At 39.1% G+C, this 23,196-nt stretch overlaps 1 protein-coding gene across 1 annotated transcript in view; it reads right to left on the minus strand.

The window, feature by feature from the left end:
- Nucleotides 1-814: 814 nt before the first annotated feature.
- LOC128979568 (guanine nucleotide-binding protein G(q) subunit alpha) overlaps nt 815-23,196 on the minus strand; it is a 124,746-nt gene continuing 102,364 nt past the window's right edge. Inside the window, exons 4-7 of the mRNA XM_054397863.1 lie at nt 21,810-21,938; nt 19,465-19,594; nt 4,094-4,247; nt 815-1,006 (exon numbers count right to left, since the gene is read on the minus strand). Coding sequence (XP_054253838.1) covers nt 816-1,006; nt 4,094-4,247; nt 19,465-19,594; nt 21,810-21,938 — 604 coding nt within the window. The 3' untranslated portion in view covers nt 815. The remainder of the gene's footprint in view (nt 1,007-4,093; nt 4,248-19,464; nt 19,595-21,809; nt 21,939-23,196) is intronic.

A 23,196-nucleotide genomic window follows, 5' to 3' on the forward strand; every position in this document is an offset into this window, starting at 1 on the left:
AAATGTAGTGTCTATGACATTTCAATTTGGCATTTGTGAATAAAAGAAGAGAGAAAAAAATGGCACATAGCAATTAAAAAAGATTCTAACATATTACACATACATCCCAGGTTGTGTCTTAACTAGTTCGTTACTGTCTTCTGTGCCCCTTTCTGAACTGTGAAAATAAGGTTAAATTTAATATCCTTAGAAGTCTGTAGTTTTATTTTGCAATCTCAATATTCTAGTCTCAAAAGTGAAGACGGAATGAAGATACCCATGTGAAGAATTTAGAAATCACAGTATCAACACTTTTGATCCTTCAGAGAAAGCACATACTGTAAAATCAGAATGATTGATGACTTAAATTCTGATAAGAGCGTTTTCCTGACCAAAACACTCAACAGAATGTATTTCACCCAGAAATGCAACTGGGGAAAAAAAAAAAAAAGGCCATTGTACCTTGTAAAAGGTAAGAGGGGAGGGGAAGAAGGAGAGAGAAAGGGTCAGGGAAAGAGGAAACCAGCTTCATTTTGCTTCAATAGCAAAAAACTGCTATCCTTTGTAAATGCATGACTGAGAATTTAAAACACATTGAGTCACAAGGTTTTGACTAAAAAATGAGGAAATGCGCTGTGAATGTACTCCAGCATCTTTTGTTTTTCCTCAGTATAGTTTAAATAAAATCATAATATTAACTACAAACTCTGTGGACACTCACAGAGTCCAGGCCGGCAATAAATTAGTATTATGCAAATTGTTTTCACAGATAATACAGTCCCTCTTGTGTATCTTCAATCACGTGAAGTTGGTTTTGTAGGGCCTCTTAGGCACAGTTAGACCAGGTTGTATTCCTTCAGGTTTAATTGTAGGATTGTGTCCTTGACAGCAGCAAAGACGAAGCGGATATTCTCTGTGTCTGTAGCGCATGTGAAGTGGGAGTAGATAATTTTGTCACTGTCTGGATTTAGGTCCACGAACATTTTCAGGATGAATTCTCGTGCTGCTTGTGCATCTCGTTGTGGTCCTGGTAAGTAAGAAGAGAAAGTCAGTTTTCTTAAGGTAGATTCCATATTTGAACTTTAAGAGAAACTACAAAAGGCTCAGTCTGTGGGTGTGATGTAAGGTAAGAGAGGGAACGTGTTCCTAACCAGTAGTATCCTGTATTTGCTACTTTCTTCCTGGTAGGAACTATGAAAAATAAAGATGAAACTGCAGCAGTATACCAGGTCAGAGGTATCATGGTAAAGCTGCTCTTTTCCTGCTATTCCCTTAAAGCCAGTATTTATAACTGCATGAAAGGAAAAATTATCTTTACTAATAAGCTTTTAAATTGTTAATAGAATTGATGAATGCTCAGTCTACACCTACTGTATTTAAATTACACTTAAGTTCACTTAGCACTGCAATATTTACTACTTCTATGAGGATTTTGAGGGCAAATGAAGTTATATCCTGAACTGGTCTGACACTGTCACTAACAGAATTTCATTTACTTAGTGATAGTAAAACACACATGCTGTTTATCTGAAGCTGTTTGATTGCAGAATGCTTTTGCTCTAAGAAGTCACTTGTTATCCAAATAATGCATGATAATTGGTGTATGAGAAGCTCAATATGAGCTGCCAGTTTGTAGCTGCAGCCCCGAAAGCCAACCGTATCCTGGGCTGCATCAAGAGAAGTGTGGCCAGCAGGTCGAGGGAGGTGATTCTCCCCCTCTGCTCCACTCTGGTGAGACCCCACCTCAAGTACTGCGTCCAGCAAGGTGGTGGAACCCCATCCCTGGAATTTTTTAAGACCAGGCTGGATGAGGCTCTGAGCAACCTGATCTAGTATGAGGTGTCCCTGCCCATGGTGGGGGGGTTGGAACTGGATGATCCTTGAGGTCCATCCCAACCCTGACAATTCTGTGATTCTATAATGGTTCTACCAGATCTAAATTAAGGTTGTAATTCTCAGGACAGAGAGCAATCAAATCACATGTTCAGCTTCATGGAAGACCCAACGTAAAGTAATGAATTCCAGCCTGAAATGGCGAGGATGCATTTACGTTCACAGCCAGAGAAACAGACAGAAGCAAGAACATTAGCCACAAGGTGTTGAATTCCAATGCTGTTTCTGAAGGACATTATTCCTTTGCTCTCCTATTTCTGGAACACAGGTTTCTACAGAACATGCACGTTTTCTGTGCTGCCTCCTCCTCCCCTCTCCGTTAGTTGTGTTATTACATGACAATATAAGTAAGTGTTCAGCTGTTATATACAGCTCTGTCCTTCTCTAGTTACGAAATCTGCACTTCAGGCGTCAGCACATGCTCACATATTTATCAACAAGTGGACAATAAACCTTATTTTTAATACTTTAATTGCTAACATTTCCAATTTGGATAACTGCAAAATTTAGGTGGAGAATGCATGGAAGAGAGATCACAAATTCTCATGGAGGGGGAGCAAGCCTCTGCAATCTATGGGTGTACGCACACGAACATGTCTGTGCACACACATACACAGGTGATGTGCTTCCTGAGACAGATTGTAAACTCTGTGAAGCAGGACAGAGGACTGCTCAACACTTCTACAGCTTCTAAAACACAACAGGCTCTGGCCTTTGGCTTGTCATCCAGACTCTACAGAAATGGCAGCCACAGTAAATCTCACACTACCACAAATAAATTTGCAGTATTTGTGAAGAAAACTGTTAAGACTTTTAAAGACTATGATTTCTTCACAATAAACCACTTATTACCTTAAACAAATTTCTACAATGTCAAGGAGTTTCATGTAGCTAAACACAGTGCTCTTTCAAAATCTGCTGCACTGTTCAAAGCCTGTATCCCAAGTTTGCTCACCTAATGACACCTGTACTGACAACCAGTAACCTAGTTTTTTTGGACTGCAGTTCAAGTATGGAAAACTGAAGCCAGAAAGCTCTTCATTCCAGCCTCGAAGTCAGCCCTTCAGTACTAGCCATGCAAAGATGTCTCAAAGACTTCCAGGTCTTGACTCCAGTAGCCCTACCAGTCCATAATACAATAGCAAAGGACAGAAGAAACAGGGTTTCTCTGAACTGAATGGTTGAGTTTTGTCTGTTCTTTCTGGAAAAGCATTTAAAAAATACTTTATTATTACTTAAGTGGTGACAACAGAGCAGACTGTAGAGTCTTCTCATCTTCAAGATGTCATCCAGGGAACTGTCAAACAAACTTGAAAGAAGAGAGTATTTCTACTCAACTGCCAGTTCTTTTCTGCACAGTACTATGAAACTAAACTTCCACTGACTCATAAATAACATGGTCTAATACTGCAGCCTGTTACTTTTTTCCTTCTTCTTAAACAGGAAACAAAATCCACATTTTTCCTATTATTACCTTCCGTATTTGAACATGAGAGAGCTGCTCTTTTAGTCACCTTTCAAATATGCTATTCACTCCCTGATGGAATAAAACAGATTTACTTTTGGGTTTTTTGTTTGTTTGTTTGTTTTAGTAGGACCATTCAGGGCTTTAGACCTCTTATTGTATGTTTTTGATTTTTCTCTGTAACCAAGGCCTCTACTCAGTTACCTCAAAATAATTAGTTTTTCACCTTCAAAAAACTTGCTGAAAGTACAGTTTTAGTAGAAACAGCTGTATAATCTCCCATTTTTATTTTTTTTAATGGACAAGCACATTAAGTTGAGCATAAATAACGTAAAATTAAAATAAAGGAAAAAAAGGGGTACAATAAAATGATAGGAGTGATACTGTATTTTCTGAGTGCCATAGAGAACTTATGACACTTTCCCTCAAATAATGAACCTTACACAAGACCCAACCTCAAAAAAGGATGGTGACAATGCATAAAAGTGATTTGTGTATTTTTATTTCTTCTTAGCTTTTATACTTAAATCCTAACCCAAACTTATGAAAAAGGACAGATTGTGATCCACTGCTAACACAAAAAGACTCATCTACAAGTCAACAGTTTTCCATGAAAGGAAATCCATAGTTAATTCAGTATAAAAACCCAGCAAAATACATCGAAGGAGCTATCTGCCTAGCATTTGGACAAGGGTATTACAATTTGCCATTACTGCAATGTAAATAGAGCATAAGCTCTGATGTCATGCTACTTACCATCATATTCTGGAAAATAATCAACTAGATGGGAGTACATAATTTTCTCCTCTAAGAGATCTTTTTTATTTAAGAACAGAATGACTGAAGAGTTCTGGAACCATGGATATGTGATTATTGTCCTAAATAGAGCTTTGCTTTCTTCCATTCGATTCTGGAACAAAGAAGAGGGCAAAATTTTGGTGGTCATGAAAATAATAAATAATAGTAATTTAAAAAATCCTGCAATTTCACTTTATTTGGTAGATGCATCCATTCCATGTTTTGCCTTCCTACCTCCTTTCTACTAATACGCAAGGTTTAAGTAACTAAATTACAATCAAGTAGTTAACTAAATATGCAGCCATTTTCCTTTTGTAAATTTACCTGCTCAGTCATAAGCACAGAAAAGGGCCACCACTGGGGATCTGACCTGTCAGATGCAATGTGAAGGAAGCCTTAACAAATCAAAGAATCCAACATAGTTATAATGATGAAGAAGTGCAGTCAGCTTATGTGGCCATAGCTGAGAAATACTCAACACAAGTACTAAAGATGAACATTAAGAGAAGAATGAATTTCTTATGTTGTTAACATGTAAAAAAGCTAGTACTTTAGCACAATTCTATCTAAAAACATACATGAACTTCTCAAAGCTTTTCCTTTACTTACATTAGGTTTAAGTCCAGATTCGGGTGCTCTGTTAGAAAAGGAGGCAAGTATGATCATATACTCTTTCACTTCAAGTAGCTCTTCCGAAGAGTCACCTTCTACATTTTTGTCACTAAGGCATTGGGGCACCAATATTTGGAGAAGAATTTTCCCTTTATGTCACCATAAAATGCTCATTATAAAATTTCTAACAGTAATTTACAGTGTAGATCCCAAATCAGACTCTTCATACCGCTCCTACCCAAAACACATTCAGGCATCCCGAATGGCTTCTGAGTAAGATCTAGGTCAAGCAGTGGTAAGGCCACTACAATTGAGTAACTGCAGTTGCTGTTATAACTTAAGAGGACACAGAGAATGTGCCTTCCCGGAGGCACTGCTGAGACAGAATAATAAGGAAGAGATGATTGGGTACAGTCAGCATGGCTTCACCAAGGGCAAATCCTGCTTGGCAAACCTGGTGGCCTTCTATGACAAGGTCACAACATTCATAGATGAAGGCCAAGCAACTGATGTCATTTACTCGACCTGAGCAAAGCCTTTGCCACTGTCCCACACCACATCCTGGTCTCCAGGATGGTAAAGTCTGGGTTTGATGGATGGACCATTCAGTGGATAAAGAACTGGCTTGATGGCCACACCCAAAGAGTGGCTGTCAATGGCTCCATGTCCCAGTGGAGGCCAGTGACAAGTGGAGTCCCTCAGGGATCAGTGCTGGGACCAGTCTTGTTCAACATCTTTGTCAGTGACATGGACAGCGGCATGGAGTGCACCCTCAGCAAGTTTGCTGATGACACCAAGCTGTGTGGTGCAGCAGACATGCTGGAGGGAAGGGATGGCATCCAGAGGGACCTTGAAAGGCTGGAGAGGTGGGCACAAGCCAACCTCATGCGGTTCAACAAGACCAAATGCAAGGTCCTACATCTGGGTCGGGGCAATCCCAAGCACCGATACAGGCTGGGCAGTGACTGGCTGGAGAGCAGCCCTCAAGAAAGGCGCTTGGGGGTGCGGGAGGACGAGAAGCTCAGCATGAGCCAGCAGTGTGCACTTGCAGCCTGGAAAGCCAATCACATCCTGGGCTGCATCAAGAAAAGCATAGGCAGCAGGTCGAGGGAGGTGATTCTCCCCTGCTACTCAGCTCTGGTGAGACCCCACCTGGAGTACTGCATCCAGTTCTGGAGCTCCTATTACAAGAAGGATCTGGATGTGCAGGAAGGTGTCCAGAGAAGGGCCACCAGGATGATCAGAGGGCTGGAGCCCCTCTCCTATGAGGACAGACTGGAAGAGTTGGGGCTGTTCAGTCTAGAGAAGAAACGGCTCTGAGGAGACCTTATTGTGGCCTTCCAGTATCTTAAGTGGGCCTACAAGAAAGCTGGGGAGGAACTTTTTAGGGTGCCAGGTAGCAATAGGACTAGGGGGAATGGAACAAAAATAGAAATAGGTAGATTCAGATTGGATGTTAGGAAGAAGTTTTACACCATGAGGGTGGTGAGACACTGGAAGAGATTGCCCAGGGAGGTGGTAGAAGGCCCATCCCGGGAGGTGTTTAAGGCCAGGCTGGATGTGGCTCTGGGCAACCTGATCTAGTGTGAGTTGTCCCTGCCCATGGCAGGGGGGTTGGAACTAGATGATCCTTGAGGACCCTTCCAACCTGAACAATTCTATCATTATGTACACACACATCAGCAGGAATGCTGCCGCACTGCTGATACCATTAAGGACCAGGCAACATGAATGAGTAACAAAATCACATTTGACATAAATGTAAACAGTTGTAATGTGCACAGTGACTGTCACACACCTTCCACTGAAACATCACTGAAATGGCAGCAAGAGTATTTACTCTGAAAGGTCTGGAAGGCATCTCTGTAGAGTCCACCTAGTTGAGTCTTTCATTCAAGGACTACTAACAATGTGGGAGAGCACATCAGTCATTCCTGTCTTCGCAAGTCTTGAAAGCCTTTACAGGCAGTGATTTCCCTCTTCCACTGCTAAACTAACACCCAAGGGAAACATGTTTCCTAATACACAGCCTAAACTTCCAAGTCATGTGATATGATAACATCAAGCTAGAAACATTCAGCTTCATGGCACTCCCGCAACTCCTCCAGGAACTGTTGGCAACTGTAAGTGTTGTCTTCACCAGACTAAACATGGTCAGGTCTCCAACCCTCTCTTCACAGCGTATGGGCTCTAGGCCTTTCATGATTTTTTCCTAGCAATTTGTGATCACAAAACTGCATTTACAAACTTTCTGCAATTATTTTAAGAGGGATATGGGAGGGAATTGTATTAAGTATTTCAGTATTTTTTACTCTGTAGATGTTTTGCAGGAATGGAAATATGGCCTAGAGTTTTTAAAGTAGCTTTTATCTGCTTGAGAAGATAAAGCAATATAAATTCTGAGTTTACCGTCTTCAGGTTAAATATTCTGGCCTCACAATTTCACTTTAAAATAATTTAAGGATTGAACGAAAAGTAGAAAACAATTTTTTTGACTAATCCATCTCTGCTTAACCTTCTGCAGTCGAATTTCATCTCTTGTTTATCTGATTCCTAAGAGCAAATCACCTTTTAGGGATGTCATGGCAGAAAAAACTATTTCTGCTACAGAATTAATTTATCCAACTGCTTATTATTACGAGCAAAAGCTTAAAAAGCTTTTCTCTTACTCCTGTTAGCTTGTACCATGGCATGGTCACCAATTTCCTTTATTGAATATACATGCAACAATACTGCCATGGTATTTTTAATTGGTTTAACTACATGTTTGACAAGACAAAATTGTTGAGCTATGCATTATTCTGAAAAATACTTTATCATTATCAGGATGCACTTTTTCTTTTGTAATGGACAGTCCCACATGACAGTATTTTTGATGGAAATAGGGATAGAATTAAAATATAAGACAAGGCCACCATTGGGGATCTGCCCTTCTGTCACATGCAATGTGAAGAAACTTTGCCAAATCAAGCAAGATTGTGGCTCTTTGAGAAAAGAGTAGAGGACCAGTTGGGAGCTAGCAGTATTAAACAGTTTATTCAAGCACTTGATTTGATTTTGTAAGCTACCTCTAGCTCACAAAATTGCTTCCAGAAAAAATTTATTTCAGCTTCAACGGAAAAGGCTGCAGAAAGAAACTTGTCAATAACTATGTACAGAAATGAGCAGCTGGAGATGGCTCATGGCTATCTTAGCAGATGACAGCCATTCTTAGCAGTATTGCCAACCCTGATAGCCAACAGCAGCAACAGACTTTGCAGACAGTTGGCACAAAGAAAATGAGCAGCAGGGTCAATGTTTTCACCCTGCCCCAAGATCTGCTGGCCTGGGCAACTTCCCTGCTCTGTTTATGCTGGCAGTCAGTTGTGGATTGCATAAAGACATATTGATACTGCCAGCCATTACTCCATTTTTCTCATGGAGATACACAGATGCCCACACAAAATTCTCCTTTCCTCCATATAACCTGACACAGTCACCAGTACAACATAAAAATATTATCATGAATAAAATACTACCATGGAATAAAAAATACAGCAGACAAACTCCATAAAGGAACAGAAATTTTTTAGCTATAAACAGTTCACATATACAGTCTTTGACAATATTATTCTGATTTCTTATTAAACATGGTACTTATTTACAAACCATGCAACTGTCCAGTTTTATGTCTAGAAACCTGTTTTTTATGAAACATAAATAAAAATGAATGTACCTCTCACTATATTAAAAAAAATCATGCTGTTAAGTTTTCGTATGATGTTTAAACATTACTAGACATCCCTGGAATTTTTTAAAGCCAGGCTGGATGTGGCTCTGGGCAACCTGATCTAGTGGAAAGTGTCCCTGCCCACAGCAGCAGGGGCAGGAACTAGATGATCCTAAGGTCCCTTCCAGCTCTGACAATTCTGTGGTTCTGTGAAATATAACTAGACATATAAACCATGTTTTCTCATGTTTTGATCTGAATGCAAACTCTTCCCCATTTTTAAATACTTAAAAGAAGTCTACGATGTATTTATTTAAGTCCTATACATTCATTTTTCATGTTAAAATGATGGCTTTCTAGTTTGGATTCTTGTGTTGAACTTCTCTCTTCTACCTGTTGCTCTGGAAAAACAGGCAACTACTCTTGCAATTACAGAAATAACCAATATTGGTATAGTACATAAGCTCTTGACTTGAGAAAGTCAGATCTTGAAAACTACCTGAAAAACGCTAAAATACCATTTATCAGCTGGTACCCAGTGAAAGGAAAGCAGCACTTCCCCACTAACAGTGCTCTGACAGAAAAGACCAAGTACAGTAGCAATGTGAAAGAATACAGAAGCAGTAGGAGAGTTTCATGTCTTCCTGATTGTCTGGGGTGGCATCTAGTGGGCGTACTGTATCTTACATATTGAATGAAAACAGTAGTAACTAATTTTTGCCTTTAAAACTCTTACTAATTTTAATAGTGTCTGTTAACAAAATTGGGATTTCACAAAATTTGCAGTGCTGGGTTTTGTTGCAGTGATGTGACAGGAGGTGGTGAGGAGTTAAACAAGATTAATTTTTTAGTCAACAACTTGTATGCAATTACATTTATTCTGGCAATCAATGTCTAATTGAGAAGGCATTCAGAGATGGTAACTGTAGGAGTCGGGGTATTGACACAAGAGAGCTTCATTAAAAAAAAAGCAAGAGTTAACGTTTCAGAAGTTGTTGAGTACCACAGCAATGGACTACATTATGTTACCTGACAAGACCATGTGCATGTGAATGTTTTTTCTGCAGATGTCTGTATTAATTAGGAATGTATCCAGTTCTCTAAATAAGACTCCTATCACTGCCTGGCTGCATAGAAAAAAAAACTATGTTGTATTTCTTGGCTAGAAATTCGTGAAGAGTTGCTATATTGAAGTTGGGAGAAGAAATCTGGAAGTGTAAGGCAAATCCTCTATCATATAAAAAAGTAAATATACAGAATCAAAACTGGACATGCTTCAGATTCTGGCCACCATATGAAGTATGATCTTGCAGCTTGCTGCTGTAACTAGTCATCTAAGAAAAAACTGCAATAGTTGTACAAACATTCTGATGAGTAACTCAAACGCAAGTGAGTGACAATTTCAAATACAACTTGGCAGTACTTCCTTTATTTTCTTCACTGATCTTGAACCTTTCTGCAAACAACCCTGACAAATAAAGCTGCTGGTACAGGACTGGGAAGACAGCTCTGTAGGTGAAAACTGCATTTTTAAATCAATTGGGTGAAGGACTTTTACCTTTCCAACAATTTAAATTTGCAACATGGCATCCACAAACATACGGCAATTTAAGGTACCCAGCAGAGGGACAAATAACAGCTGAAATCCATCAATCACATGTTCAACAACCACAAAAGTACAAAAATGCTGTCCAAAATCAACCCAGATCTAAAAGGCAGTCTACCACATTTCTGTCAGATCTTTTCTAAATTAAAAAAAAAAGATGTTAAAAGTAATTCTGATGAAGTAACATGAATGCCAGAATAATCAGTTTTCCATTAATGCCTACATATTTTTGTGGGAAGTGGAGGAAAATATTTTTAGGTTAAATTGTCATTGAAAAAAGCCCTTTCCTGGACAGTTTTGACACTGGTTGTCAAAAAAAGTAAGTGGTAGTTGTCTTTACTAGCAATTGCTGCCAACAGAAACATTTACCAGCAGCACTTCTGGCAGCCTCTGAAAATGGGGTCACAATCTCCTATTTCTACTATGGACCACCAAATTCAACAAAAGAGAAAGGTTCTGCCTCTTACACAAATACTTCCCAGTACTAATACTTCACACTCAAAAGGTTCTTGATGCACAAACCAAAAAGAAAATATGTATGTGTGAGCAGATTTCAAAGATACGATACATACATTCAACAGGTTTGGCACAGGTAGTTAATGTTTTATTTTCTCTAGTTTCCAAATCAGCAGTTTAGGAGATCTGGAGATTGTATCTTCCATGGACATAACATCGTTAAATAATTACAAAGACCATTTAAGTGTATTATATCTGGGAGTTCCTATTATCCCTCTGCCCTGTGGTCAATTGTTCTTGATTGCTGGTTCATGAATATTGTTTAGTTACACAACTTAAGTATTATGTTTATTCACGATGTAGAGAAAGAAAGCGCTCAGATCTCAACATAATTTTCTTTCAGCCTTCATGCTAAACTATGTAGGACTAGCCTGTGAGTAAGGAACAGAAAGTGCTGGAAGAGAAGCGGCAGCATGCCCAGATGTTCAGCAAGATAGCAAGATAGTTCTGATGAAAAAACAAAATATGTGCTTCAGGTAATTGCCTCCATAAAGAATGAAAGTATTATGAACTCTGTTTTGTCCCACATCAAAAGAAAGCGCCACTGGAACATTGTACTGCTTTGTCACCCATTAATAGATTGCAGTGAGGAGCACTAGAGAGTTTGCACCTAGGCTTTGGATATTCAGCCGTTTTGTGGATGTATTTGTCCAGATTCAAAACATGAGCACATAACACCTGCATATACATGCTTTTATACACCCACAAATGAGTTCACAGTAAAAATACCTATTCTGGGTTTCATGTAATTATTTTCATGTAATTATAATACATTAGACTTTAACTGGAGTTATTTTTTAACAAACAAAGCAACACTGATCTTTTCTACTTGGGACAACCTAAGAACAATACAATTTTCAATCAGTCAAAGAACTGATACCCTGTGCATAGTGCCTTTATTCAGTGAAGCAAAGAAATGTGACAGAAAACCACCCCATGAAGTTACTTCAGTTTGCAGTTGTGGCTAAAGTACTGAAGCCCTAATTTTCTAAATATCCTGTGTTGCCTTCATACAAACGTTACTTCTGGTAAAATCACATGACAGATCTTCAGTGTAAATTAAGTACTGTGAAGGGAACTACATTAATAGTTATCCACCATCAAATAAAGTATGAGTCCTCATTATTTTAAAGAAGCTATGGCAAAATCTCATGTCATGACCACAAAGATGCTACTCAAAAAAAAAAAAATCTTTTCACTTGTCAAACTGATTTTTCCACTTACAGTCACAGAAGAATTTATGCTGGAAAGACCTTGTGGAAGTCATCTGGTTCAAGTCCTTGCTCCCAACAGGACTATCATTGTTATTAGATAGGCTGCTCATAGCCATGTCTAGACAAACTTTGGACATCTCCAGGATGAAGATCCTACTAATCCAAGCAACCAATTCTACTTCACTCATGTAGTGAAGGCATCACATGCCCAGAATTATGCCCCCAGATACCAGCTAACTTGTCCCAACATGTTCTGGGAAGTCCCCCCTTCCACCCTCTGTTCAGGAGAGGAGGAATAAAAGGTTCAGGCACCACCCTGTCTCCTAAGGGAATAAACAACTGCATGCACCCATCTCAATGGCATGCCTATGCTCTGTCCATCTAAGGGCATAATTCTAGCTTCACCTTTTCTATAGGTGGAAGCAGGTTGTTGGCAAGTGTGCCCACTGGCTAATTCCAGCCTCCAGTTTCTGTAAGTATTGCTCCATTTGTTACCACCTCCTTTTGCTTTCACTCTTCATGCAACTCGTGCTACGCCTGCTGTTAAGTCTCCTCACAAGCAAGCATAATGGAAGCCTCTGCGAGCAACGGAGCCAGTCCACCAACTTTGCTTCGAGGAATCAGCAAATAGGATGACCCCTTCGCTGACAGGACATCAGCGTCGTACGCCCGAGAGAGGGTGAAATCAGACCCGGTCAAAAGGACCGAGGGAAACCCTGAGAGAGCGGGTAAGCTAAAACCCATAAGGGGAAGGACTAAGCCTAGCCAGCTAGTCCAGTTGTGCTGCAAACTAATTAAGTAGCCATAAGCAGCTATAAGCAGAAACACATTTTGCGTAGCCCCTGCTGTCCACGGGAGAGAAAGGGAGCCGCCCACTGTAGCTGCTCCGCAGCCCGTATCAGGGCGAAGTACCCGGGCTTTCCACGAGGGAAAGAGAGAGCAAAAGATAGCCTCTCCATTGAAGTCAAGGCAATGACTGTACCATTATAATTTAAATGGAAAGCAGTCAGCTCACAGCTCGAGCCGAGCCGAGGGGGGAAGCATTGCTTCACCGCACCCTCCACCGAAACCCACCTACGGGAACCGCCCTCAACCGCGAGGGCCGACCACCGAAAGGACCTGGCCCTGCTGAGCCGATCCTCCCATCAGGGAGCCAACTGCCCCTTCCCGCAGACCGTGGGAGGAGAAAGCAACCCTTGCCCCCCCCCACAGAGCCGGGAGGGAGAAAGAAAGTCGCCGTCCGAGCGGGGCCAGCCTCGGGCGGAAAGCACATACCTAGCAAGCCCACGTGATCCGGCGACTTGTCTCATTGCATAGAAAGATAGAATGTATCTTTCATGTGTATAACATTCAGCAACCTTCTATTCAAAGCGCCCACACACAGCCACGTGATATTTCCAGCTTAACCTACCTCGTGACATTATAAATATCTCTATACCTAGCTAGCAACCACAAGTGCCTTGTCGAATCTCCATCTAGTGGATAAGCGGCAGAACTGCACCCTTTCGTTCCCTTAATTAGAAATCGACTGTAAATATTATAATTGGGTATGATTGTAAATACTAAGTTATGGTCTATATTATTACAACCGTGCATCTGAATCAATATAAAGTTATTAATAAAATATTCATAATAATTAATAATTTTCATAATTAATATTTTCATAATTCATAATTAATAATCACCATCCTCCATCCCTATTCCCCTTCTCCATGACAACTCACTCACAGGTAGCTATCATCCTTCAGTCCTAATTATCTAAGAACACCAAGCTGTAACAGCTTTACTGAGGGCCAGTCTATTTGCACACCATTAAGTCACCAGACATTAGTAGTAATGTTTTGGATAAAGCATTTGGTAGGAAAAACTTTCTTCCCAGATTATTTAGCTCCCCAGTGCTCCCAAAACAGACTTCATTACTTACTTCTTTCTTCCATCTCTTCTGCTCCATTTAAACATTTGTGTACCCCACTGAATTCCTGTAAGGTTTGAGCAGTGACTTTTGGAAACATTAATTAAGTCACTTCCAGATCCACTGGTTCTGTTCACATCTCAAAGACGTTGTGCATTCCTACTGCTAGTATAATGCAAATGTATCCTACTGGTAAATGAACCTGCTATTCCCCAATTCAGAAAGCTTGAAGATGTGATGAAAGGTTACAGCTGCGCTTTCCACTGCTTTAAAAGTTTAAAAACTCAGAACAAATCTTAAGACAGTAAGATGCTGAGCACAGAATGAGAGAGAATCAAGCTGTAGCAGCAGAATTCTCAACAGCTTTCACACAAGTCTGCCTGCTACACCACTGTACATTACAAAGCAACAATGGAGCATGTTTCTGGGGAACTCCTTGTGTTCAAAATGAAAATGTTTTAAATGTTGGAATGTGTTAGAATGTGTTAAAATGTGTTAAAACAGTCACAAAAAAGGGTATCGTATCAGCTTAGATGATGCCAAGTACTTAAAGTAGTTAAGCCATTTATTTCCATTTAGTAAGGAAGTGCAAATCGGTGGATAGATGAACACAAGGCAAAAGGAAGAAGCCAGGAAAATGATGACATCACTTTTGTGGATGGACCCTTGAGCAATAAGGCATTTGCCAAGACCACATAAAATATAGATGCTAGACAATAGTTTAACATGTGTGAATGTAGGACATGAAGTAAGTAATGGCAATACAAGAAATATCTTGAAGGCATGTGTCTAGGATTTCTTAAGCCAAGGAATTAATTCTACTATTATTTTAAAAACTAAGAATCCTTAAGCTGTTTCAGTCTGCTTCATACAACGTTTCCACCAAGAACTGCATTCTGGAATCAAATACATGAATTATAGGGAGGTAGCACTTCCTACTGAACTTAAATGCAAGTTGGATGACAACTCTGATGATTAAAGGGAAGGGAAGGAAGTATCAGTTTAAGAGAAATTTAGTTATGCATCATTATGTTAAAATAAACAATTTTGGCTGCAGATAAACAAAATAATTTATTAAAAGAAAGCTTAAAAAAATCCAAACAAAACAAAAGCTTTTTTAAAAAAAGAGCATAACACTACTTGAGAAGAATCTCCTCCTTTTCAGATTAAAAAAACCAATAATGGTTCTTTAAAAAAAAAAAATCTCTTAAAGGGGTTGCACAGGATATACAGGATATATAAATGAATTAGACCTGAAAGGTAAAAATGGTTCTATTTGCTTTGTTATTCAAGATCAGCAACAACCCAGCAAATAACCCACCTATGAAAGCATAGAAGTGCTTACATAAGATATTTGTATATATACAAAATACACGGCATGTATTTATAATGCTGCACATCAGTGAAATTCCTTACTCTAAAGTCAAACCTGTAAATATTTGCAAGATTTATCTCCAATTCTGTTAAAACTTGACATTTCACAGCTTTTCCCTTTAAAAAAACCCAAACAACAAATCATATCAGGTCTGACCAAAATTATTTAAGCTGGCAATGGATATGCAAAATACTCATACTGAGTTGCTTCCAAAAATCATCTATTCCCAATGAATACTTCATGCTGCCCAATGCCTCTACAGCTTCGCTGCCTCTGATGACACCTCAGGAAAGACAGTCTTTCCTTTTTTATCCTCTAGAAAATTCTAAAATTTCACTTAGCCTGTTCATCCATTAATTTAGCTGAACTAAGGAAATTGTAACAGGTATTTTCTGTTTTGCCTCTGCAAACACAGAGCAACAAAGAATTCTGTCTATAAAAAGCACACGTTTTTGTAACTGCCATAGGTCTATACAAGCTATATGAAATCACAGATACCCTAAGACTCTTAGTGTGCTAATGCGGAAGGAAAGCATATATAAGCATTTATTCTTCCATTTCCAAGTACTTTAAAAGCTCTGCAAAGATAATCAAACTCACCTTACTATGAAACCAGATCTTACAGATGTATTATGATGTCTCTAGTCCTTCCCTAACTGTAAGTCATTATTGGTACTCATAAATCTGGGACTCTTTTTTGCATTCATTTCGTTGAGACCACTAAATTTTTTAATGTATAGAAGAGTAATCTGTGACACATCTTTAAATGCAACATATCCTGGATTATGGGTTAATATACTTTAACTAAAGAAAAAGTTAGAAAAACAAGTTGATTTTAAAAATGAAAAAGCTCTAAACTGTACTTTTTGATAAAATTGCCACTTTCTCCTGATTTGCTGGTGTAATACAGAATAAAAGCATGACCTATAAGACATCATAAATTAGTAGAGAGAGATGATTCCTTCTTTATCTCATTTTTAATTCTGTCAGACCTTTCTGAAAAAATAGAACATCTGATCGTTTAACTAACAACATTTTCTGTCACATCATATCAGGCTGAGGAATGATTTACTTCATTTACAGTACTATAAATGTAATTAGAATATTATGTCCTCTGGATGAAATTCTGTCCTCGTTTCCACATGTGAATCTAGATAGACTTACTCTTTTATCAAGGGTAGAATTTGGAACAGTTTGCTGCCCTCTCCTTTAACATGTATTTAAAGAAGAGAAAGGTGTTTCAAAACTGGACATAATCCGAAACTTTCGAGATATGTTTATATAGACTGCCTGTAACAGTTTCTCTCACACAAAAATCAGATGCTTAGTTATGTACCATCTAGACATACAACTAAGGGAGGAGACATGATATTGTTTCTGAGTATTGCCTGTTAGAGGAATCACAGTGAAAATACAGCTGGGTGCCCATGATTGCTTTTCTTCAGGACTGAAGCCCTGAGTCCTTTCGCTGCAGATCTTTGTCATGTGAGTGCAATTACATGGATGTATCATCGAAGGATAATGCTACATGGGACTCTGAACAACAGGTGGTTTGAACACTCATTTTCTGTGTATAATGCCCCCACTTACAGAATACTTACAATATTTTCCTCAGAACTTTTAATACTTAATTCCTCAGAGGGCATAGAGACAAAAGCTGTTCCCAGCTCAATCCCACAAATAACTAGTACGTAAAACCCCATGAGAGACACTAGCAAAACCTCACAACTCAGTATAGCGTCATTTGATATGTATTCCAAATGTATTTGTCTTGAATAAGCTAAACAAGGAAAGAAATGGATTTACAACTGAGAGTCTAACAGGCACTAAATTTTGAAATGCAAGAGTTTAAACCAATTTCATAATGATGAAGGGTCACATAATCACACATGCACTCGGTGGCAAATAATAATTCTTACAGATTTATGTCTACTCATGAAAATGAGATTAATGAAAAATATTATTAGCTAAAAGCATGCCATAGATGAACAAAAAGTAGTTTTCTTTGTAAAAACAGGCTATGATGAGAAAGACTTCAGGCAATAACATGCAGTGTACTAATTAGAAAAAGAAAGTAGGCCATCTTACAAAAATTTAATCAGGCCATGAAGGCAATACAAAGGGAGCAGGAGAACACTGCAAGTTGTCAAGTCAGATCTAATTTCACAAAGAGGCACATGGGTCAAGTAAGGATTAGATTCTATCATTGTATCAAACTGATAACATACATATGAAGAAAGTAGGGCATTTACACACACTGTGTTCTTTGGTGCCGAATTTTTAATAACTCAATTTGAAGATAAGTGTGACAAATACTTCTTGGCTGGTTACCAAATTCTCCAAGTTAAATTTCTGTCTTCCCTGCTGAGCCTGCCACAACCCAGTGAAGAATAAAAATACTTTTCAGGGGGTACATTTCTTAATGCAAGTTGTCAACTAAAACATTTCAAACCTTTTCCTGTATTTCTTCCACACCCCACATATTCAAACACATTGCTGTTTGCTTTGTGTTCTGGAACTGCAATGTTTATAGAGATACAGGGGACTGAAAATGTAAGGAAGCACATAGTGCTCTGGTGTAACAACAAAACCTAGACAGACAGGCTACAGACTGTTGAAAGGCAAAACTAAGCTATACAGAGATGGGTGCCTAGCTTTAAAACAGCCTGGATTTATCCCAGAGCTAGCATAACACAGGCGTAAAGCTGCAAAGCAATACTAGTGTATGTATTTATGACTTCAAAACAAAACCTGGTCTGAATTAAAGTTATGAACATATTTTAAACTGCAAGACAAAAAGGTTCAGATGTTTAACAGAGATGTGGAAGAACCACCTACAAGGCCATGAGGAGTTTTACACCTTCACCTCAAGAAGTGTTCCAAGAGTGCAAAGCTGAAAAATCAGAACAGTTTTATAAAAGTCATAGTAGTTTTTTATAGTAGTTGCAAAATAGTTACAGAAAAGCTGTCACAACTTCAGGCATCACTTCAGCCACTGGAGAGCCAAAAACATAAAAGAGATCTTCAGTCAGGTGTTCTATTTAGTTCACATGAACCCTTTCAGCTTGTGAGAACATGGAGAAAGCGCATACTCCAAATCCTTCAGCCTAGGAAGATATTACCCTGTCTTCTACAGGAGGGATAACTTAAGTTATCTGGCAAACCAGAGGAAAGTTCTGCACAAGCCACCTAACTAGAACAGGATTCACTTAATAGGTAACCAGAGAGAGTTCCTAGAAGAACTTCTCCCTGTGAGAAAGACAGTATGAAAAATAGTGATAAATAGTTTGGAAGTTTATTTTGTGGTTGACATTTTAAAATTGTATAGTTTGTATAGCTCGCATTATAAAATTATTTTAACCAATTTTCTTTTATGTGATTTCCAACATGCTTAATTTATGACTTATATAATTAAAATGCTTAATACATCTGCATTGACTTTGTGGCTACAAAAGACTAATGCTAACAGAAAAAGACAGAAGCAGATGTTTCTGGCTTGGCTTCAAGCAAGCCCTGTCTTTTTATCTATGCGTGTCTAGCTTCCACAGTTACAAGGTAGATAGTTGGTGAGATCACATGATCATTTTTCTAAGCTCACCTTTGAATGATATAGTTGGTTATGTAACTAATGCAGCAATATTTTTTTTATGGTGAGATTATAAATGTAAAAGCTGACAGAGCTCTCAGGCTTCATTAAAGAATGAATCCTGAAGAAAGTTCATCATACAAACATAAATGTCCACGGACATGTCTTTTAACTTTGTTATGTCAATCATTCTCTAGAACAGTCAAATTGACATGGATGCAGCCATGAAGAACATGCAAGTAATTTCTTTTTTTCAACTATCCTGTCAACTAAATATGTGCTGAAAGACTTGCATATGGCAGTAGAAGTGGGTAACTCATCAAAGTCTGATGAATAATTTAAAAGTCCTCAGGAGTGATAAAGACTCACACATTTTCCTACTCTGTTCTCTTTTGAAATAAAAAGACAATATATATCCTATGCTTTAAGTCAAAGAAATTAATTTCACTACTTTAGGGTCTGTTCTAGCAAAGAATCTATACATTTTGTCTTAATTTCCAGAGCCTGTATTTATGGCTCTGCTACATAACACTAACTGCACAAATAGCTACATGAAGAACATATCTCTGTATTCAACTGTATTCCTCTTCAACATGAAAAAGGTATTTCTCTGAAACACAGCAACTTTGCTGTATTTGAAGACAGATCCCCTCCTCCACTCCTAATCCCTGTAATGCTTCTCACTCCACTGGGTGCAGATGTGGATGGTTACTGGGAGATAGATCTGGAAGACACCTATGATGAACAAGTGAAGTTATTTTTTCTTTAAAACTGGTGCTTTTTCCTAATGATTGCTTACCTCATTGTCTGACTCCACAAGCACTTGATCATATTCACTAAGTGCTACTAGGAACATGATAGATGTGACGTTTTCAAAGCAATGTATCCATTTTCTTCTTTCTGATCGTTGGCCTCCTACATCCACCATTCTGCAAAATTAATATCCATATGAACTCCATGAATACCTTAATAGATAAACTCACAAGCACATACACAATGACAAAATTCAAGATTTTAGTAGAAAACACAGTTTGGTTTGTCTTTCTTGATGATTTTTTCCATTGGTATTTAATAGAAACTGTTCTAGCAGACAGCTAAAGATAGTTACTCTCAAGTCTGATTTGTTTTCCATATTTAAATTACTGCAGGTCTTATTTCTGAGATACCAAGGTCTCATGAGCCATGATTTGGCAATGCATGCCTGTGTGTTCAGCAGGAACAGATGTGAATAGAATAGACTTGGTGGTTTGCCTTTTACTTCAAATTACTGGAGTCAAAATTTCCAGCTTGTAAAGTCTGCTCATTTTAATTGAATCATAGAATTGTTCAGGTTGGAAAGGACCTCAAGGATCATCTAGTTCCAACCCCCCTGCCATGGGCAGGGACAACTCACACTAGATTAGGTTGCCCAGAGCCACATCCAGCCTGGCCTTAAAAACCTCCTGGGATGGGGCTTCTACCACCTCCCTGGGCAATCTCTTCCAGTGTCTCACCACCCTCATGGTGTAAAACTTCTTCCTAACATCCAATCTGAACCTACCTATTTCTATTTTTGTTCCATTCCCCCTAGTCCTGTTGCTACCTGGCACCCTAAAAAGTTCCTCCCCAGCTTTCTTGTAGGTCTGCTTAAGACACTGGAAGGCCACAATAAGGTCTCCTCAGAGCCGTTTCTCCTCTAGACTGAACAGCCCCAACTCTTCCAGTCTGTCCTCATAGGAGAGGGGCTCCAGCCCTCTGATCATCCTGGTGGCCCTTCTCTGGACACCTTCCTGCACATCCAGATCTATCTTGTAATAGGGGCTCCAGAACTGGATGCAGTACTCCAGGTGGAGTCTCACCACAGCAGAGTAGCAGGGGAGAATCACCTCCCTCAACCTGCTGCCTATGCTTCTCTTGATGCAGCCCAGGATGTGATTGGCTTTCCAGGCTGCAAGTGCACACTGCTGGCTCATGCTGAGCTTTTCATCCACCAGCACCCCCAAACCCTTTTCTTCAGGGCTGCTCTCAAGCTGCCCAGCCTGTATCGGTGCTTGGGATTGCCCCGACCCAGATGTAGGACCTTGCATTTGGTCTTGTTGAACCGAACCTCATGAGGTTGTCATGGGCACACCTCTCCAGCCTGTCAAGCTCCCTCTGGATGGATCCCTTCCCTCCAGCATCTCTGCTGCACCACACAGCTTGGTGTCATCAGCAAACTTGCTGAGAGTGCACTCAATGCCACTGTCCATGTCACCAACAAAGATGTTGAACAAGACTGGTCCCAGCACTGATCCCTGAGGGACTCTGCTTGTCACTGGCCTCCACTGGGACATGGAGCCATTGACAGCCACTCTTTGGGTGTGGCCATCAAGCCAGTTCTTTATCCACTGAATGGTCCATCCATCAAACCCCGACTTTACTGTCCTGGAGACCAGGATGTGGTGTGGGACAGTGTCGAAGGCTTTGCTCAGGTTCAGGTAAATGACATCAGTTCTCTCCCCTCATCTATGAATGTTGTGACCTTGTCATAGAAGGCCACCAGGCTTGCCAGGCAGGATTTGCCCTTGGTGAATAGGACAAATAGAATACAGTATGTACGTACTAAAAAATTTAATAGCCAAAATGAAAACTCAAATTTGCTTGCAGTGTATTCCTACATCATTCTGCATCTCTGTGTAACTAAATACAGATGTCTAATTTGCAATTCCAATTCTATAGTTATTTATTAAACAACTGTACTTTCACTCATGTAGGCAATTTCTCTCTAAAGGGAGAGTAATTTATCTCTAAAAATCAGTTACACAAGTGTTAACTTTGTATTATATAACTTACATGAAATTAGAGGACATATGGTTTTATTTTGAGATTATTATTCATAGTGAAACTTTGATACATATGACTGAAAAGAGGAATCGCAGGTTTTCTATCAGTTATAACTATTTTCAGAAAAAGATAAACTTAGTTTGTATTTAATCCTTTTGACATCTTTCACATCAGCCTCTCATTACACGTGGATAATTGCATGAAAATACAACAATCAAGCTCAAATTCTGAAAATAGAGTGACTGCTTTTTATGGACTTCTAACCAATACCCTATATACTGTATTATCAATGTAACAGGAAACAAAAGAAACAAAGCAAACGAGTGGGTTTTTTCCTTCTACCTGAAAATGACGCTTTGTAAGTCGAAAGGATATTCAATGATCCCTGTTGTTGGGACTCGAACTCTGAGAACATCTTGCTGAGTTGGCAGATAGGTGGAATCTGCTATGCGGTCCAAGTCATTAAGATAGCTATAGACGGGGAGAAACAACAGGAATGCAAGACATTGACACCATCATTCCACTGAGGAAAAGAGAAAGGGAACTTGGAAATGGAAATGGGCTATGGGGTAGGAAGAAGTACAACAGAAAAAAAGCATTATCAGCATACTAGAGGGGACAAGTATAAAAACGTGCTGTATCCTCCCCTCCTGTGCACTTTCATAGCTTCAAGTAAATTCTTGAAGAAGGGTATCACAATTATTCTGTGGAAGATCCTGAACTAGCTTCTTTTTCCATCTCCCCCCCTTGAAAAAGGTTTTGTTTTTGTATTGTGACTGTATTTTGGAAGGGTATAAAGAAGCATTGTTGGTCATTACATGCTACAGTGGTATTCACAAGTGCAGGAAAATTTTAAATAAATAAACTGGTATCTGGCCCATTCCTTTGGCATGCTTCAGCTGTGGTCTCCAATGCAAGTTCTGTTACTGCACCTCTTCACCTTCAGTACAGTGAACATGTTACTACAACACAGTGTAACGTGCATCTGGCTGATTTTAGAAAAGCAATAATGCAAATGCATGTTACTAAATAATTTGATCTCATCTCTGTTACTGGAAATCATTAAATGGACAGATGGATTTTTTTCACCCCCACACAAATCACTGATGTCATTAGGTGCCAAATACATTAATTTATCTTTAAGAAATACTTATCTTTTCCTCATCCTCATACAGTTCTGCTGAAGTTCTACTCATTCAAATACTAAACAGCAACTTTCTCACTCTTTTCACTCATAGCATCTTAGAAAGCCTACACAGTCCTTAAAGAAATCCTTCTGCATACTCATTGAGTCCTATTTCTTTACTTAGATTTCTTCACTTGACAGATAAAAGTGCTGGACTTTCTAAATAAGCATCCAAAATTATACACCCAAACCTAGAATCAAGGAATCCATGTCAAACTTAGTAAGAGTACCTCACAGAAAAAAAGAAATCACATAGCATGCACAAAATCCTTCAGAAAGTAATTATTTGTGATACTGACAAATCATAATAAATAGATTCTACAGTTCAACAAAAAAAAAATACATGCTGCATTTTTTGGGTTTGGATAATGACATTTAGCCCCTACCACATTTTCTTCTAACTTAAAGCTTAATAAACATATTACTGTATGCATTTAAGTAAAAATATCATGACCCTTTGTTGCAGAAAGCCGGGGGCAGGGGGAATGAGGGGGGGCACAGGGTGGTGAAGGCAGAGAGCCAGCTTTCCTGGCTTTGGCCAGG

Source organism: Indicator indicator, chromosome Z, assembly GCF_027791375.1.
Source record: "Indicator indicator isolate 239-I01 chromosome Z, UM_Iind_1.1, whole genome shotgun sequence".
Classification (NCBI taxonomy): domain Eukaryota; kingdom Metazoa; phylum Chordata; class Aves; order Piciformes; family Indicatoridae; genus Indicator; species Indicator indicator.